General features: G+C 38.1%; 2 protein-coding genes across 8 annotated transcripts in view; one reads left to right on the forward strand and one right to left on the reverse strand.

Annotated features, from left to right (window-relative positions):
- Positions 1-3,239, forward strand: part of MTMR7 (myotubularin related protein 7) — a 41,199-nt gene extending 37,960 nt beyond the window's left edge. For all 5 annotated transcript variants that reach the window (XM_039349397.1, XM_039349396.1, XM_039349401.1 and 2 more), the window contains one exon: positions 374-3,239. In XM_039349397.1, the coding sequence (XP_039205331.1) occupies positions 374-700 (327 nt within the window). In that variant the 3' untranslated portion in view covers positions 701-3,239. The remainder of the gene's footprint in view (positions 1-373) is intronic.
- Positions 3,240-4,880: 1,641 nt separating this feature from the next.
- VPS37A (VPS37A subunit of ESCRT-I) lies at positions 4,881-17,924 on the reverse strand. 3 transcript variants are annotated; one of them, XM_039349402.1, is made up of 12 exons: positions 17,423-17,924; positions 16,433-16,507; positions 15,109-15,223; positions 14,321-14,418; positions 10,021-10,234; positions 9,706-9,776; positions 9,044-9,171; positions 8,896-8,954; positions 8,747-8,815; positions 8,215-8,358; positions 7,181-7,261; positions 4,881-6,295 (listed from the first exon to the last, which is right to left on the reverse strand). In XM_039349402.1, the coding sequence occupies exons 1-11, from the start codon at positions 17,587-17,589 to the stop codon at positions 7,181-7,183; spliced, it is 1,221 nt and encodes a 406-aa protein (XP_039205336.1). In that variant the 5' UTR covers positions 17,590-17,924; the 3' UTR covers positions 4,881-6,295. The 3 variants fall into 3 exon arrangements, with proteins under 3 accessions (XP_039205336.1, XP_039205338.1, XP_039205337.1); XM_039349404.1 differs by having other exon boundaries at positions 16,433-16,502; positions 17,423-17,563; XM_039349403.1 differs by lacking the exon at positions 8,215-8,358.
- Between the last annotated feature and the right edge of the window lie 29 nt (positions 17,925-17,953).

The raw sequence follows: 17,953 nt of genomic DNA on the forward strand, positions 1-17,953 counted from the left end.
TTGTTAGCAACAGACAGTTCACTCGCATTCCATAGCCTCCCTCTACCCTTAGGAATTCACCACCCTCCTCCCGTCCCTCTTAGGTAGAGCTGCCTGTGAAAGCAGTACAGGCAACTATGGAGTCGAGTCAGGTTTGACATCTGGTAATAAAAAAGCACAAAGTCCCAAGAAAGTCTAACGTTGCTGGTTTTTCACTTATTAGTCCTTTCCAACCCACATTATATTTTGTAATCTATAAATTCATCCTTCATTATTGGTTAGCTGGCTAGGATTGATGGGACCTGTTGTTCAGAAATAACTGGAGAATCCTAGCTACACATTGATAGTTTGGGATATATTTTAACAAGCTAATGGATTGTTTCTTGTCTTGCAGAGACTGACAAAACTTACAAATGGGCAATTAAATAATGAGGCAAAAATAAAAAAGGAAAATGGACGCATGGCCAAATCATTCCAAGATTACACCTCCCATCTGAAATCATTCCCTTCTCGGAGTCCTTCACAAGGAGATGAAGAAGACTCAGCACTCATCCTTACACAGGATAACCTGAAAAGCTCTGATCCCGATCTGTCAGCCAACAGTGATCAGGAATCTGGTGTGGAGGATATGAGTTGTCGGTCCCCAGGTGGAGGAGGCTTACCCAGTGAAGATAGCACCAGAGACCATGATTCAGATGAAGCTGTTTTTCTCACTCTCTGATCAGGTTATAAAGACTGCCTATCAAAACTTCCAAAGAAAGGGATTTATGCACTTAAAAAGTCCATATGTGATAAAGTAATAAGCTAGAATGTGTTTGCATTTATTCATCTTCTCTTATCCATTTACAGAGCCATATAGAATGAACATTTTGTTTTACATAACTATTATTAATAGGATAACTGTGTACAGTAAGACCACTCCAAAGAAATGATAAGAAATGTTTAAGCAATGCCAAAGCCAACCCAATCCAATTCAGATCAAACCAATACACAATGTTATTTTACCTTGACACCAAAAATACTCAAATGAAACAAGCAAATAGATGTCTTCTGTTTGGTTTCTTTTATACGATCTTGAAAAAAAATTATGTTGAAAATAGCCATGTATGGACTTAAAATATTGTCAAAGATGCCTGCATATTGAAGGCCATTGCCAAAGAAATTTGGAAAATTAAGAATAATCAAATCAATTTTCCTAGATTAGTTCTATGACTTGGATGGTAGTAGTAACACTGCTTCTGTTGATGCCTCTGCAACTGCTGTTTTTCCCCATTTTTCTCTTCAAGTAGTCTATCTTCAATTGAACAGCTCCTGGTTCATGTTGTCCTATCAAAGTGGTCTACCATTATCTTCTCCCAGGATTTCCTCCCTCTCTTCCCCAATCCTGGATTATTGTGGCGATCCCCCCACCCCCAAGTATTAATCAGGTCTGACTCTACATTGCCTTTTTACATTTGACTGATGTTAAATTATAGGTCAGCAAGAGATTTACTCTACCTATACTTAAATCATGCCATTCATCTCTTTGTGAGTTCAGGTTAATATAGCAGGGACTATATACTTTTCATCTTCTGAATTGCAGAATAGAATAGGGATCATGACAAAGGAGGATGGAGATAGGCACATCTATTCCCATGTATATTTTTTGAAGTGGACTATTGGAAGATGTGACTTCCAGTAGCTTAAAATACTTCAATCTATATGCCATTCAAGGAAACCTAGGAAATTCTAAAGAAAAATGCTTTCCAAATTCTCTTTTATATTCATCCTCATCAGCTTGCAATAAATCACTGGTCCTTTCCCAAATATAGGTAGTCCTTATTTATTGACCCCAATTGGGATGGGCAACCTGGTTGTTAAGTGAAACACTCATTAAATGAAAATCACATGACCACAACAATGCGTACAATTTTACTTCAGTTTTTCTTTGCTTCTGCTTACTTCCTTCAGCTGACCTGGTTTTTTTTTTTAAATCTTGGTATCAGATAAATAAGCAAGTGAGAATAAGAGCAGAGAGAGGCTGAGAAGATCATAAATTTGGGTACTGATCAAGTTGTTTATTTAGCATTTTTGTAACCTGTAATCCACCTGTAGGGTTTTTAAAACATTGAACAGCTTTCACCAACCAAAATTAAATGTAATTGATTTACTCACCAGTTACACATTTAATGTCCTTCCTCCCTCCTTCCCCCAGGCTAAACATTTCTATTTGTTACTTAATTTTTGAGGTAACCTCAAGCAGGAGAATAAATGTAAGACTTTCAATTAAAGTTAAAAGAGGAACCTGGGACCAGGCTGGCCAGTAAAAGGAACACTTCTTTGTAGAAGACATCCTGAAAGTTATGATTTGCTATTATTAGATATGGTAATGGACATTAACGTAATTGGTTTTAAAATGAAACTAGATATATTTAAGGAAGATAAAGCTATGTCTAACCGTTTTAACCACTTATCTCACCCCTCCAAAATTTGATAAACAGAGCAGAGAACAGTTCAATTGCACACCACTAGACCCCCCCTCCCCAAATCAAGCAAATGTTAAGAACAACTGTTTGGTCTTTCTCATTTGGTGAAATAAAGCAGGTTCCTTTGGAGGTAGAACATTTTTACAGCAGCCCAAATTGTACCAGATGTAAACAAGGTGCAACGCATCTTTCACTGAAGTCCCACCATGATAAGCTGTTTCATATGTTGTACAGTAATAATGTGTTTAATTTCTTTTGAATCTTACATGGCTATACATTCATAACCAGATTTTAGTATCTATCTTATTTTGAACACAAGCTGTGACGTACTCAATTGGTAGTGCCGAACTCAAATATAAAAGCACTCTACTGTAAAATGGCTACTCTATAAAGCACGGGTCTCAAACCCGTGACGTCATGTGATGTGTCGTGACATATCGTGACTTTTTTCTCATTGCCAGCAATGGGTGGGTGCAGTTTTGGCGTGACACAGTTTGACACCCCTGCTATAAAGCATAAATTGATGACGGTCAAATCTGCTATAAAATTTGCATTATGGAAATGCTGTAGAATATACCATATTATGTCTTCTAGAAATTTTGTATAGTGTATTTTACATATGAAACTATTCCTACTCAGCTTTTACTTTTACTTGGAGCCCAGAGATCTTTCATTTAATAGTTTGTCTTGTATAGTAGCAATGCTGATTATTACTAAAACTATTGCAAAATTAAAGATATAGTATGCACTATTGGCATTAGTATAATTTAGAAAATTAAAAACTATGTTTGGTTATCTTAATTCTTTTTTTTTACTGTTACACTCTAGAATCTTAATTCAAAGTGGTATTTATAATATAGCAAAAACATCCATAGTGAGCTCTTGAAAACTATTATTAAAACTTTATCTTCTCAATTGAGAACAAAATGACTGAATGCTGTAACTGTTCTGTTTGCAGCTGAAGTGGCACATCACATTAAGCTTTAGACGATTAAATGGGAGTGCTGTAATAAATACTATTTGCAGTCACATAGTTAGCCACAAGCCAAACATCTACCTCATGAATAAGCATGATGGGTGAATCCAATGTATATGTTGCAAAAAGGGAGTGGCAACAAAATGTTCAGGAAACTTTTGTCCCTAGAATGAAAGCTTCTGGGCATTGGTTTCAGCCAGCTATAAACTTAATACCTTTTCTAACTTTAGGTTTCTAATTTATTTTTCAATTCATACTCATGTCCACTTCTGCTAATGGTTAGAAAATAAATCCACATTGAGCTACATTTTTATTTGCAATTCTTACTCTTTAAAGAAATAACCCAAAGTTCATTCATGCATGTTGATAGCCTCCTAACTTCCTATTCGCTTTTAATGCCATTTGTCTTGGTACTGTAGTTATCATCTGAATACAGTGTTACAGGGAATGGTTTCTCAGGGCTGAGCATCCACTGTTTTCACATCATAATGAATTGGCTCCCTTTCCTCTATGGGATCTCTATTGTACAGAGACCTCCAAAGCAAAAGTCTCTCTTTGACTATATTTTTGTTACTGTTGATTAACAAAATCAAATTGAACCCGAAGACTTATTTAAATAGTCATTGATTCCATCATTACGTGTGTTGGAGTATAGTTATCAATACTGTGACATGATGAGGAGTTTTTATAATTATATAATCAGCAATTAATATAAGTAGAGAAAGAGAACTTCTAATTCCTTAGTTACCCCAATGCATGCAAGCATTTAAGGATAAAGAATTAATACAAGTGCACCCAGCAAGGCATTCTTCCTGTATGGAAAGAAGGAATGGGCTTGAAATGTAGGAAGTGCTACAGTCAACACAGCTTTTTTCACAATTCGTATAAACCCATGCTGATTCAAGAAGACCTTGACAGCAACAAAGCAAGAGTGTACAATTCACAACCCACTGATGAACACACTTCACTTGGAAGAAAACTTCATACATTTTGAAACTCTACCTTTTAGTTGATTTCAAGCACCAGATTAAGAACAGTGTTTTTATAAATCACACTTGGGTTGTGTTCATGTAATGCTGTTATCATAAACTATGATTCATTAGCCCCAATAGCCGAGTTTGAATATTAACAAACCACATTGTGGCTTAACTTGAATTAAATTTTAAATTAAATTTCTAACCAGTAACTTTCCTCAACATTTCTAAGTGAAGGTGAAATGGTTCAAGATTGACTTTACAACAAAAAACAGCGTAAAATCATAACTAGACTGTTTTCATTTACATAAAATGAACGGTAAGTACCAAGCCAACGGTAAGAGACATGTACAATTATACAACTTTCAAACATATATTATTAATTTAAATCTAAAGACTGCCAGAGGAGAGAAGCCGAGATCAGGGAACAAGGATTCCTGAAGCAGAACTGATAAAATAACCTAAATGACACATGTAGCAATAGTATTTGTTCCACCAAATTTATTTATTTCCAGTTTAAGTCTCAAAATTATCATTACTTTCCAAAGTATATAAAGCTGAACTCTACAGTTACTATTCCACATGCAGAATTGAATATTCTGCTTCAAAAATGCAAATATCAATACTGAACCTTTTTGGAGAGAAACCCTATAAACCGTTCAAGAAAAAGAAATTTATTCCTTAACAAAGTCAGCAGCAAAAGGAAAAAACAAGTCATGAATGTATACTCCTAGATTTAGTTTTCTGCAATATTGTCATTTATAGATTTTTTGCCAATTATCTAAAGAAAAAAAGTCCAAGATTTAATTATAAAAACATTCTGAGTTCTTATAAACATGCAAGACATAAAATTAAACTATTTTTATATGAAAATAAAATTCTTTGGTTGTATTTTTAGGATAACCTCAATTTTATCTCTGTAGAACAGTGATTTAAAACTGCAGTTATTTCATTACCTTCTGACAACATAATACTGAACAGGTGAATAAACTTGCTTATTTTACATCTGATGCAGGGCACTGAGAGATTAGGGTTTGAGTATATTCTACTGGATCTAAATAATATAGTTGGTAATATATAGACTAGATAAAGTTCTTCTTCCCTCCTTGATTTCACTAGGTCAAAAGAGAACAGAGATGAGGAAATAAAGCAAATGTAGGAATACCAAAATCTTACACAATCTACCCACTCATTTGCTTCAACACAAATACAAAAGAAAGATGTAAGAACTGAAGAGAATTATGCCTATCTCCACTTGAGGCTTGAGGAAGGATATTTCCCAAAGCAATGAGTGGCAAAATTACAAGAAAGAATTCTATACAAAATCATACCGATTTCCTCTAAAAGTCTAAAGGGGTGCTTAAAACTTTTAGTTCTTCAGTGTCTTAACTACTCAATCTGATTGCAGTAGTGTATTGAATTAAGTACTTGAACTCTTATTTATGTAGTGAAAGATACAAAAATGGGTGAAAAAGCAGGGTGAAAAAACTAATTTATTTTACTTGTAATTTACTTTAACCAACATTTCTATGCCTCTCAAACAAACCAGCAGTATTTAATAAGAAAGTTATGGATTATGCTGTATAAAATTTAAAAATCTAGTCAAAATTACATCTTTAAATATTTAATCTATAAAGGTGATAGAGACAGCAGCATGAAATTAAATATGATAATGGTAATCAATAACAAGAAATATTAGTGCAAAAATTGCAGTAGAAGTACATCTTGAATAAAATAATAGAAAGACACTAATTTGTACAAAAAAAATCACCCCAGCTCTATATACAATTTTTTTCTATAAATACAACCATAATGAAATGCTTATTTGCAAAATAATAGATCTATGAAAATGTGCTTTGCTGGATTTGTTGCCTTAAAATTCTAATTAGCTGAAAAAAAATCTGTGAATAGAAAAAAGTATCTACCATTAGTCAAAGTTCTCAATGCACACATACAAAACTTTACATTTAAATTCTTAAATTCAGATTAATTTAAGGTAGAAAACTGATACATATCCTTTAATCACTGATTGCATTGATTGCTTTTCATAAAAGGCTAAATTCAAAAGACAAAATAAAACTGCATACAATATTATTGAAAGTTGCCATACAGCATATTTGAATCATAGCCATAAACAAATTATATTTAATGATTCCCCCTGCCCCCTCCCACCCCATTTTCAGTATTTCATGACATAATTGACAATGTTCAGGACTTTCCACGTCCATGTCCCAAATGCTCAGAAAAGCCTTTTTGGATGATTGTGGGAACTGGTGGAGAATGAAAGATGAGCATTGGCCAATTCCATTTTTGGGCATTTCTTCACAAACAGTCACATATTTCTAATTGTGATGTTTTTCCATGAAGCAATGTAAAACTTTCCTAATTACATAATCAAAAGCTTAAGTTCTTGTATATGCGGCTTTCATTTTGTGGTATTACGTAACCAGTGCTTTTTTTGTAAAAAAAAAAAAAAAAAAAAAGTATTGGAACTCACACACATCATACAACCCAACCCGCCTTGCCTACCCTACAAGGTTCCAAAAAAGGTGCCGGAACTCTGTTCTGGGCGTTCTATGACAAAAAAAGCCCTGTACGTAACACTTATCTCTGACACACACACATACATAATTTATATGACTACACTTTTTGTGCATAATACACATGATAGGAAAGTGTCCTATCAGACATTCAGAACTGGTAGACATTATTTATAGAAAAGTATTCTGATAAATGAATGTGTAGCAGGCAGGACAATTAGAATCTGCCTCATATTAGAAACATACCTATAATGGAGCATGAAATTGGCCACGCATTGCTATTGTCTGTTGTAGCTTTTCTTCTTTGGCTCTTCTACACTGGCAAATCTAAGGAAGAACAATTTAACACCATATATTCCAAATTTACTTTGGTGGAAAATAATGTTGCTAAAACAATCAAAATAAATCAACTTCCACTAAATTTGTGTTCATCTCAGCTAGCAAGCTTCATGAGCAGACTTTGAGTACAATAGTTGAAGGTGATTCATATGCTTAGACTTCAGTTCTAAGGATGCTTAAGCTATTACAAAGAATTACTGATTTAAGGCTGAACAAATGTTCTTCTAGCAGTTTGAATAATTAGTTAATAATACACATTACAATATACAGTATTCAAAGGCTATCAATAATAATATCAAGGTATATTCTTTCTTGGGTACATTCTCCTTGAAGTTTGCCATTAACAGCAAAGTTATTAAATGAAACATACGTACTTGAATTATTCCAAATCCAAAAGGATTCTGTGCCCCAATGGAAGAAAACTTGACACATTAGGGTGTTCTTTCATACAGAAGTGGGGAACAGGCTCCCTTACTCTTACTCTTAGGCTCAATACTATAATGGTTGATAAGGTAATATTGACTCTTGTTTTCAATCCCACCTACTTAAGCAGTTTAAGCAACATACTATACTACTGATATTATTTCTGTATCCTTGCATAACATAGTATTGCAGATAGCAAGAAAGTGATGGGACAGTTGTATTCCTATAATCAGTGCATGCTTCACAAAGCAATAATTTTAGTGCATACTTAGCTTTCCAGTAATATTAGGCAATTTGGCAAACAAAAGCCATTCTGAAGTAAGGAGGCTTAAGTATTGGTATTTCTCTGCTGTTGAATACAAGAATTTTCCTCCATACAGTTAATTGTGTCTATTTTTAAAAACAGCAAAATAATCTTGAATTCTGCTTATTCGATAGCTTTCAATTGGATTAATTATAATTTTAAGGTTTCAAGTATTTGAAACAATTAGGTTTTGAAATCTGAGAAATCTACATACTGTTCTTTTCTCCATGAAACTACTAACAAAATCGTCTATTTCTGTTTTCCCTTCCAGAAAGTCTTCCGCAATAGTGTCAGACTCCTCTTCAGCTTCATGGGCGGCCACTTTCAATCTTGCCTGCAGTGCACTTGCACTGCAACTCTGTGAAAAGAACAGTGTGTGACTTGGAAATGTTCAGTTCATTTCCTCAGAAGGTCCACAGGGCTCCCCCCCCCATGGCATTTGGTAAAGTAGTTACAACAGCTTGTAGTGTGCCATTAACCTTAATTAAATCCTATGGGTGTCCATCTTTGGATGGGCTGATCAATTACTTTTTATATATTTGGTTTGTTATATGCCACTCAGAACATTCAGACTGGGATAGTTAAAAAAAGTGTAAATAAACAATACTTTTAACTACAAAGGAAAAAGATTAAGATAGGTTAGCCTCCAAAACAAGCTGGGATGGTAACTAGAATCCCTTCTTAACAATCTCTGTACAAATAAGTGAATAATGCTTTGTTTTCTCTTGCAAAAAGGAAAAGCTCACCTCACTAAGTTCATGCTGCCTTTGTACTTTCTTTTCAAATGTGGTTTTCAAATGAATCAGTTGTTCGTACTAGAATGAAAATATGTTTTTATTAAACAGGGTCAGAAATCAATTCCCAAATTGCAGAAAATATTTTTCCTTATACTTACTTTATCTAATATTGTTTGCCTTTTTGACTCCAAGCTTGGTTCCAACAATAAATTTTTTTCTGCAAGGTAAACCCACTGTTGAATTTTAGAAGAATATCATTTTTTTTCATAAAATGTTATTCTAATTAGAAATATTTGGAAGTCTTACTTGCTAGTTCTTCAATGCTTTTCACTAAATCATCTTTATCATTAATAATATGCTTCAATTGGGGCAGATTAACAAATTGTTCTAGCAATATATCTTCTTGTTCATTCATGTCTGTCAACTGTGATATGCTGAATTGCAAAGAAAATAAAAAGAGTATTTAGCAACTAGGCAAAATATATACTGTTATATTTTGACAACTGTATATACAGAGTTTCTTGATAAAGCGGCATTTCATTCTGGTGCATATAATGTTAATCCTTGTCTCATTAAAAAAGGAACACGTATGCAAGATTAAGGCTTAATTATTTCCAAAATCTGAACTCAGTCACTGCTACTTTCCTGAGAAAGCCAGAACTTTTAGAGAATGAATCCTGAGAATTGCCAATGCTCCGGCAAAAAGAATTCATGGCAATTACTAAACAAATGAACAAAGCAGGAACATAGGCAAATATTTACAAGAAGTGAAACTGGTACAGTACTGAATTTTTCACCACCTACTCAGATCTACCCGTAGCTAAAGAGATACTTTGCCGACTTATTTTATACTACTAGGAACTTTCTGGCTTTACTGAGATATAGATATAAATCTATGGTTTTCAACATTGAGGAACAACTTTTATCCATATTTAGAACACACAGACACACTCTTTTAAATCTTTTACCTTAGTTCTGATAGTTCTGGAAATACATCTGGAACATCAGGCATTTTGTACCCGAATCCATTTTGGTTTCCCTAAAAAGATTAAACAATATATATTTTTTTAAATAACAATCCAGCTTGTATGTTGTAAATTATGACGGAACACTAAGCTAAACGACAGCAGTTTTTCCTGTTTTATAAAATATCTAAAGACTTTTGGAGTATGTTCAGGTATTGCTGGCAAATATAATTTCTCTACATGGTAATATTTGATATTTGAATTATATCTTTGGGGAAATGAACAGCTTGTTTTGTAAGGTACACTATCAATACATACCTGTGATAATGTTTCTGTTGTTGGAACAGGTAATGGCAAGTCAGTTATCATGCCAAAGGAAGGAGCTGCAGGTCTGTCTGTAGTATAACCTGAAGAAAGTGATTCTGCAAGGGGCACAGGTGCTACAGACCTATTTGTTTCTTGTGGCAGATATGGAGAAAGAAATGGAAAATTCTGAGCATATGTAGGAATTCCAGTTGGCTTGCTGTAAAGGCTAAGGGGGAAAACAATATGTTATCAGCAAATTATTTTATAGCATTTTCAGGTTTTTCTTCTCAAAATGAATTTGTATTAAGCATTAAAAAGGTTTCTGGTTAAACACAGTTGACAGCAGTTGTAATTAATTCTAACTGAACGCATGACAAGCCATTCTAATCTTATCAATGCCAGAGTGATCACATAGCAGTAATTCATCATCTCCTGACACATGGTTCTTTTAATCCAATTAATTAAAATTGAGGGGCTAACTAAAATTTCAGCAATGTTTTATTATGAATCAGTTATGTCAGAACCAATGAGTCTTTTCAGTGCTAATATAATCCAAAATATAAGACATGCACTTAATATCTAGATGCTGAAATTTAGGAAAATTTTGATTTTTAGTGGAAACAGACTGGTAAGTGATGGAATTATGCATCTGATGCTACTACAGCTAGGCCATTGGATGCTTGTAGTCTTGCTGATACTTGCTATAAATTCTCCCTTTTTTGGTCACATATTGCCCCTGTTCTGTATCTCCTTTGACCAATTATAAATAAGCATTTGTACTCATAAGTTGAGATGACCAGGGAAAAAGAGCGTTGTCTTACCTGAACGCTTTTTCTCATCAGGATGGTGTAGAATCCACTGATTGGGTAATTTAATCCCTCCTGCTCAGACTAAGAAACAAAAAAACTTTGCCACGCCTCTTTCTGGATGTGACTTTCCCCAGTTTTTTCGAGGTGAAGCATCCAGAAGCAAGGCTCCAAACAAAAACATGCATGCCTAGACTAACACTAACAGGGTGGGTGTGGATTCTACACCATCCTGATGAGAAAAAGCATTCAGGTAAGACAACGCTCTTTTCTCCATCAGAATGGATGTAGAATCCACTGACTGGGACATACCAAAGCCGCTCATGTCCCCACAGGGAGGGAAGTCTAGGCTTGTGTCCCCTGAGAACCAACCACTCGCTGTAGGACTCTCCTTCCGAAAGCAGCCTCCGCTGCTGCAAACTGATCTATTCTGTAATGTTTTATGAATGAGGACGGAGAGGACCAAGTCGCTGCCCTGCAAATCTCGAGTGATGCCTGGGTAGCCCAGGCCGCCGAGGCAGCAGCACTACGTGTAGAGTGAGCTGTAATATGTGAAGGGACTGAGAAATATAAGCCCTGGAAATACACGCCCTAATCCACCGACCAACAGTAGAGGAAGAGACCTTCCGACCCATGGTAGAGAACTGAAAGGACACAAATGCCTCAGATTTCCTGAAGACCGAGGTTCGTTTAATGTAATGGCGCAGGGCCCTGCGCACGTCCAAGGTATGCCACCGTCTTTCCAGACGGTGGGAAGGGTTAGGACAGAAGTTAGGAAGGACTAGGTCCTGGGAACGATGAAACCCTGTATTGACCTTAGGAATGAATGCAGGATCCAGCCTGAGGACCACTCTGTCCTCATGGAATGTGCATAAGTCCTCCCTGACCGATAAGGCAGCCAATTCTGAAATTCTCCTGGCCAACGTGATGGCCACTAGGAAGGCCACCTTCAGTGTAAGGAAGTGAAAGGAGCAAGTGCTCAGAGGTTCGAATGGAGGAGAAACTAAGGCCTGTAACACCCTGGACAGGTCCCAGGATGGGTAACGATGAACCGTAGGTGTCCCTACGTTGGCCGTGCCCTTGAAAAAGGCACTAACTGCTGGATGTTGAGACAGGGAAACTTGGTTGTCACAGGTGAGGACCGTCGACAAGGCAGCTAACTGCCGACATATGGTACTGGTTGAGAGACCTCTAGTTAACCCCTCAAGTAAGAAGTCCAATATGTCTGGAATGGTGACAGCAAGCGGTGAAAGTCGCTTTTTAGTACATCGAGAGCAGAAACCTCTCCAAGTGGCGTCATAGATCCTGTTAGTCGAGGGACGCCGCGAGGCCTGGATGACAGAGATAACCCCAGAGGAGAAAAACTGTTTGGCTAGACTCTCCCACTCAAGTGCCAAGCGGCTAATTGAAGCCACTGCGGGTCCAGATGATGGAGGTTCCCCTGGCTGAGAGCTACTCGGTCCGGGGGAATCTTCCATGGTGGTGAGAGCGACAGGTCTACCAGGTCGGCAAACCACGGGCGCCTTGGCCAATATGGAGCAACTAAGATCAGCTCCTCCTGTTCCTGGAGGAGCTTGCGGATAGTTGCTTGTAGTAGCGGAAGAGGAGGGAAGGCATAAAGTACGCCCTCCGGCCATCTGCTCCGGAGGGCGTCCGTTCCCTCCGCCCCCCTCGACGGGAACTGGGAAAAGAACCTGGGGAGCTGAGCATTGTTTGGGGAGGCGAAGAGATCTAAGATGGGCTGCCTGAACCTGTGTGATATTTCCCTGAACAGACCTGAGTCCAGTTTCCACTCTGAGTGATCCACTGCGGCCCTGCTCATGGAGTCTGCCTGTTGATTCGCCTCCCCCAAGATGTGTTCCGCTCTGATGGAACTCAGAGTGGACTCTGCCCAAAGTCCTATGGCCAGGGCTTCCTGCATGAGTGACCAAGAGTGGGCCCCCCCTTGTTTGTTTACGTGAGCCTTGGCCGCAATGTTGTCTGTCAGGACCAACACGTGTTTCCCTGACACAAGGGGAGAAAACCTTTGGAGAGCCAGATGGATGGCCCTGAGCTCCAGCCAATTTATGTTGTGTGTCAGGTCCGAACTGGACCACTGACCCTGAGTTATGTGGCTCTGAAGATGTGCCCCCCAACCGAACAGACTGGCGTCTGTGGTCAGGGTAATTCTGGGAGGTTCCTTGAAAAGGGTACCTTTGCTCAAGGCGGATGAAGTCCACCATAGAAGGGAGGTCAGAGTGTGATGGGGAATCCTGACTTTCCTGTTGGAGGCACTGACTTTGCGTCTTTGAAAGGGAAGGAGGAACCAATGGAGGTTCCTGGAGTGTAGCCTGGCCCATGGAACGATGCCCAAGCAAGAGACCATCTTCCCCAGGAGTTGGGATAGTTGTACCAGTGGTACCCTCTTTTCCCTTCAGATTTGCTGAGCCAGCTTCCGAATGCTGACTTGACGCTCCTGGGAGAGATATACCTTGCATAGGCTGGAATCTATCAATGCTCTCAGATGGAGCAATAGTGCTTCGGAGGCCTCCGCGCAGGCAAAACGATCACTGCTGTCTGGCTGATTGATGGATTGCGAAGAGTCTACAGATCGTTGAAGGGAGCTCCCTTCCGAACGAAAGCCTGCAGCCTCCCCTTTTTTCAAAGCTCAAAGGGCTGCAGAGGAGCAAGGACAGAGTCCTTATCCCCTCCCCACACAATCTCCAAGGATTTCTGAGTTGTGAAGCAAAAGCCAATTTAGATCAATTTTGAATTTAAGAGTAGCCAAGTTCAACGATAAATCCCCCCCCCAAAAAAACCAAAACAAAACAATTAGAGCCTTCCAAAATGCGTCTAGCTGAGCTCGAGACTAAGAAAAAACTGGGGAAAGTCACACCCAGGAGGCGTGGCAAAGTTTTTTTGTTTCTTAGTCTGAGCAGGAGGGATTAAATTACCCAATCAGTGGATTCTACATCCATTCTGATGGAGAAGAAGCTTTTTTCACGAGGCAATTCGACTTGTTTTTTTTTTTTTGAAGACGTTTCGCTTCTCATCCAAGAAGCTTCTTCTGCTCTGACTAGATGGTGGGAAAGCTGAACAAGCTTCTTGGATGAGAAGCGAAACGTCTTCAAAGAAAAACAAGGAAGTCCAGTTGCCAAGTGAAAAAAACATCTTTGGGGTAACTATGAACTGGGTGACTGAGAATCTCCATAGCCATTAGGGAAAGAAAGATGTTTAGAGCTAAGGACCTTCAATACTGAAAGATAAAATACTCAATTTTTATCTCCATGCATTAGCCTTGTTCCCTGCAGAGAACAGTTCAACCCAAAATACCAAATAGTCTCAGATTCTATTCAAATTTGATTTTTAATGCAGCAATTGAATGCATAAGATAAAGGATAGAAACCAAATTCTTAATATTAGGTTGGCAGCCACACCCTGATTTAATGTTTGATCTGAGTTTGCCTCATAAGTATTCACATAGTCATGCTTGAAATTATTACCCATATTTTAATGTGCTTACTTACTATGGGAATGTTGTGCTGGGAGCCAAAACCGGAGGATTTTTCCAAAATTCATCAAGTATGCTTTGAACTATTTTGCCAAGATCAGAGTGCATTGTGAACTGTTAAAATTATTTTAAAAAATTAGCATGGTTAAAAATTATGTGCAATACAACAAAGTTCATTTATCATCGATTTAAATGATAAAGAGGCAGCTTAGTGCAGTGGATAAAGTGCTGGGCTAGAAATCAGGACACTGTGATTTCTATGCTTAGACATGAAAAACAGTTGGGTGACTTTGAATCAGTTATTCTCTCTCAGCCTACCCCATTCGCACAGGATTGTTGTGGAGAAACAGGAGACATTACTTAAGTTTACTGCCTTGAACTAGATTAAACAGATACCTAGATGAAAAGGCAGGACACAAATCTAATAACAACAACCATGTGGGCTCTCTTAGATGATGGATGCAAGTGTTATATACAATGAGGCCCAGTTTTGTTCTCTGTGTACAGAAACAGAGCTGACAAATAACCTGGAATTATAAGAACTTAAAAAACATCGGGAGCTCAATAAAAAATTAGTTTAATTTTCTTTTTACAATTCGTTTGGAAATCTAAATCTAAAATGTGGCTTTTTGTTCAAGAAAGTTCACGGGAAAACTATCGGTATCTACTAGTATCAAGAGATCAATCAATAAGTGTAAACATTAACAATTCTACAATACAATATAATTTTGGCAGTTGTACATCTTGAAAGAGACATGCATTTTTACTATAGATTATTCTAGAAAATGACTCATTTATACATACATTACTAATTAATGGAGACGTCACATATGCTCCTTGTTTGTCCATTATATGATGCCTTATTGGGGGGAAAACACTGATGACTGGCTTTTCCTGAGGAAACTGAGGAGGAAGCAAGCTGCAAACATCAAGATATTTGATTGTTATAACTTCCATGTATGTTTTAGCTCTCTACCAGTATTACATCACCTTTCCAAATATAAAATTTACCTTACTAGAGAATGTGAATAACTTGGAATGATGGTACAGTTCTTTCTAACAATGTGTACAGTCACAATCTAGTCAAAAACATAGTTCATCCATTTGAATTCTAGAATTTACAACACAAACAACAAACAGTTGATGTACTCTCACTCTGTCAGACAGCTGAAATAAGTGCCCTACTCAAGCCAATGATTAGTGAAAACTGAATTAAATAAAGGTGACAAGTATAGGAAAGTGGTTTGTTCCAAACAAAGCATCAGTAAACCAGAATCTGAAAGCATTACTAACCTTTGCTTCTGTCTATTCTAAAGTCATCAAGGAAAAGAGGTTTCATTGCCATGCAAGATCTTCTAAGTCCTATATCCCCAATGTGGACCTGGCATGAATGACAAAATGCCTACAAGCTCCATGTTATGTCTAATTTGATTTTGGGAGATTAATTTTATTCTAAAAACGACTGGGAAGTTACTACACTGCAAAGCAACGAACACATGTGAAAATACTGCTTCACTTTCTAAGAGACATTTACTAGAAAATTGAAACATACATCTTGCAACTCAGTACTTTGCTTTCTGGAATACTGATGTTTTGTTATTGACTACATTATGATCAAATAACTTTCATTATATTATTGTTCATAACGTCAAAATTCCAAATGTGGTTACTAGCCCAGAAAAGTTGGAATCTCTGTTTAGGTGATTTTCTTAATCAGATGTTTAAAGATAATGAAAAAAAGGCCTTTTTATTCAAATCTTCTAGAGACACGTGAATTTTGATATCAGAGTAATTTTATAAGTGCATTCAAAGAAAATAAGCTGAAGTGAAATGTCTTCATAAAACTGAATGATTAGCATTTAGGCATCTAAGAAAAAATGCTGATAAATACAGCTCTTGACAATTTTGCCACATAGATGTAGGCAATGTGCCCCTTGAGAGTCATACAGAAAAAACATTCTCTCCTTAAAATTTATCCAGATTGAAACAGAGGAAAACAAGAGAAAACTCACTCTTGCCCTAATGGGGTGTAATAGAAAATTAACAGAAGACCCTCTAGTCCAAACTGATTCATTAAGCATGATTTTAGTTTTCAACATGACATACAGTCAAATCAAAAGTTACTCACATATTTATATTAATTGTCAGGTTAGTTACAGTGAAGGGCAACCGATATTCCACATCTTTTTGTATTTCAGCTATACTAAAAAGAGAAACATGTTTATTAATGTTTCCTGAAATAGTGAAACAAATACAAATGACCCAATTAAGCATCTTAAAAAGTCCTAATTTCAAAGGCCAGATCAAACTATAATTTGTTCTCTTAGAAACTCTACATTACAACTAAACTAGAACTGGTTCCTTTAATAGCTGGATTCCCCCTTTCCTATTTTAATCAGCTTAATTTTGAATAAAAGCTCCGGGGACCTCAGAAAATATAAGAATGGGCCTTTGAAGGCCGGTTGGTCTCTGTAGCTGAAACAGAAAGCAGTAACTTGTTCACAAGAAAGCTGACAGGAGCATGTGTGGGCAACAACTTGTTTTGCTGAAGGAAGCTGAGAGCTATTGGCGAACCAGCATTTACTCACTTCCTGTTTCCTAATACAGCGAAGGCCAAATTCCTGTACATGGTATTAGTTTTTGGATTGCAATCAAACTATTTTCATTTTGGAAGAGTGGTAGACATTGCCCTCTGTATAACAGCTGCTCTTTTCAACTAGGATTTTTCGACTGCTGCTTCTTGCACTTTTGCAGACTCTGGCTTCTACTTCTGCCTACCTCTGAAGCTGCAATATCAAGGCACACCTTAAATATACTACTGTTATTATTTAAAAATTATTGGGGGCCGAAGTCCGTGGATTATGCATGCCTTTAAAGAAGTGGCCTCTCATGTGGCCTGGTTTGATAACCGAGTTTTCAGCCGAGAGCGAGTCATGCCGCTCTATTGAAGAAAAAACCATGTCTGCCAACAGCAATGGACAGATCACCCAATGAGATCCTGATATTCTCATACAATCCTCCCTCCTCTGGATTGACTTCCAACCGTTTTATGAAAAATGAAACAGCTTCCAACTGTTTTATGAAAAAGACCCCTCCTCCCTAAGGGGGTGTCACTCACGCGGCATGGGCGCTGCGCAGGGACTCGATCTGCCGTTGCCGCTGCTGCTGGAGGCTGGTGAGGGTCGAAGGCAAAGCTACTCCGCCGGCGGAAGAGGAGGAAGAGGTGGCAGCGGTGGCGCCGCCGCCACCGCTACCCCCTTTGGAGTAGTGGAAGAGCCAGCTCATCCTCTTCTATCCCCCTTGCCAACCGAGAAAAAAAACAAGACGAAGCGCGGAAAGCTGCCTTTCCTTGGCTTCTCCTTCAGCGCCGTCGTCACCACCACCTCGTCTCCCTCCGTGGGTCTCTCCTGCCCCAGCAGAACTTGAAGCTCCGAGACAACGAACAGAAGCAACACAGCCGTTCCGCCTGCCGGACCCGGGCGACCGACACGCCTGCGCTCGTTCCGCTGGACGCGTCATCACCGGCCGTTGCCTTCCATTGGAGGAAAGGGCTTCGAGGGGCCAGCTCGGAGCCCGATTGGCCAAGCTCTGCCGGGTCTCCGCGGCCGGGAAAGGAGCGTGAAGGGGGAAGCAAGTGAGAGAATCGAGG

The sequence above is a fragment of the Crotalus tigris genome, unplaced genomic scaffold (assembly GCF_016545835.1).
Source record: "Crotalus tigris isolate CLP2741 ecotype Arizona unplaced genomic scaffold, ASM1654583v1 scf7180000018268.1906537, whole genome shotgun sequence".
Taxonomy (NCBI): domain Eukaryota; kingdom Metazoa; phylum Chordata; class Lepidosauria; order Squamata; family Viperidae; genus Crotalus; species Crotalus tigris.

Excerpts from the sequence above, each read along its gene's own strand:
- VPS37A (XM_039349402.1), bottom strand. The coding sequence starts at position 17,589 with ATGAGCTGGCTCTTCCACTACTCCAAAGGGGGTAGCGGTGGCGGCGGC. Across the intron at positions 8,816-8,895 it reads GGCAAACAATATTAGATAAA|TACGAACAACTGATTCATTT; the intron begins GTAAGTATAAGG and ends TTTTCATTCTAG. Across the intron at positions 8,359-8,746 it reads GGCAGCATGAACTTAGTGAG|AGTTGCAGTGCAAGTGCACT; the intron begins GTGAGCTTTTCC and ends TTCTTTTCACAG.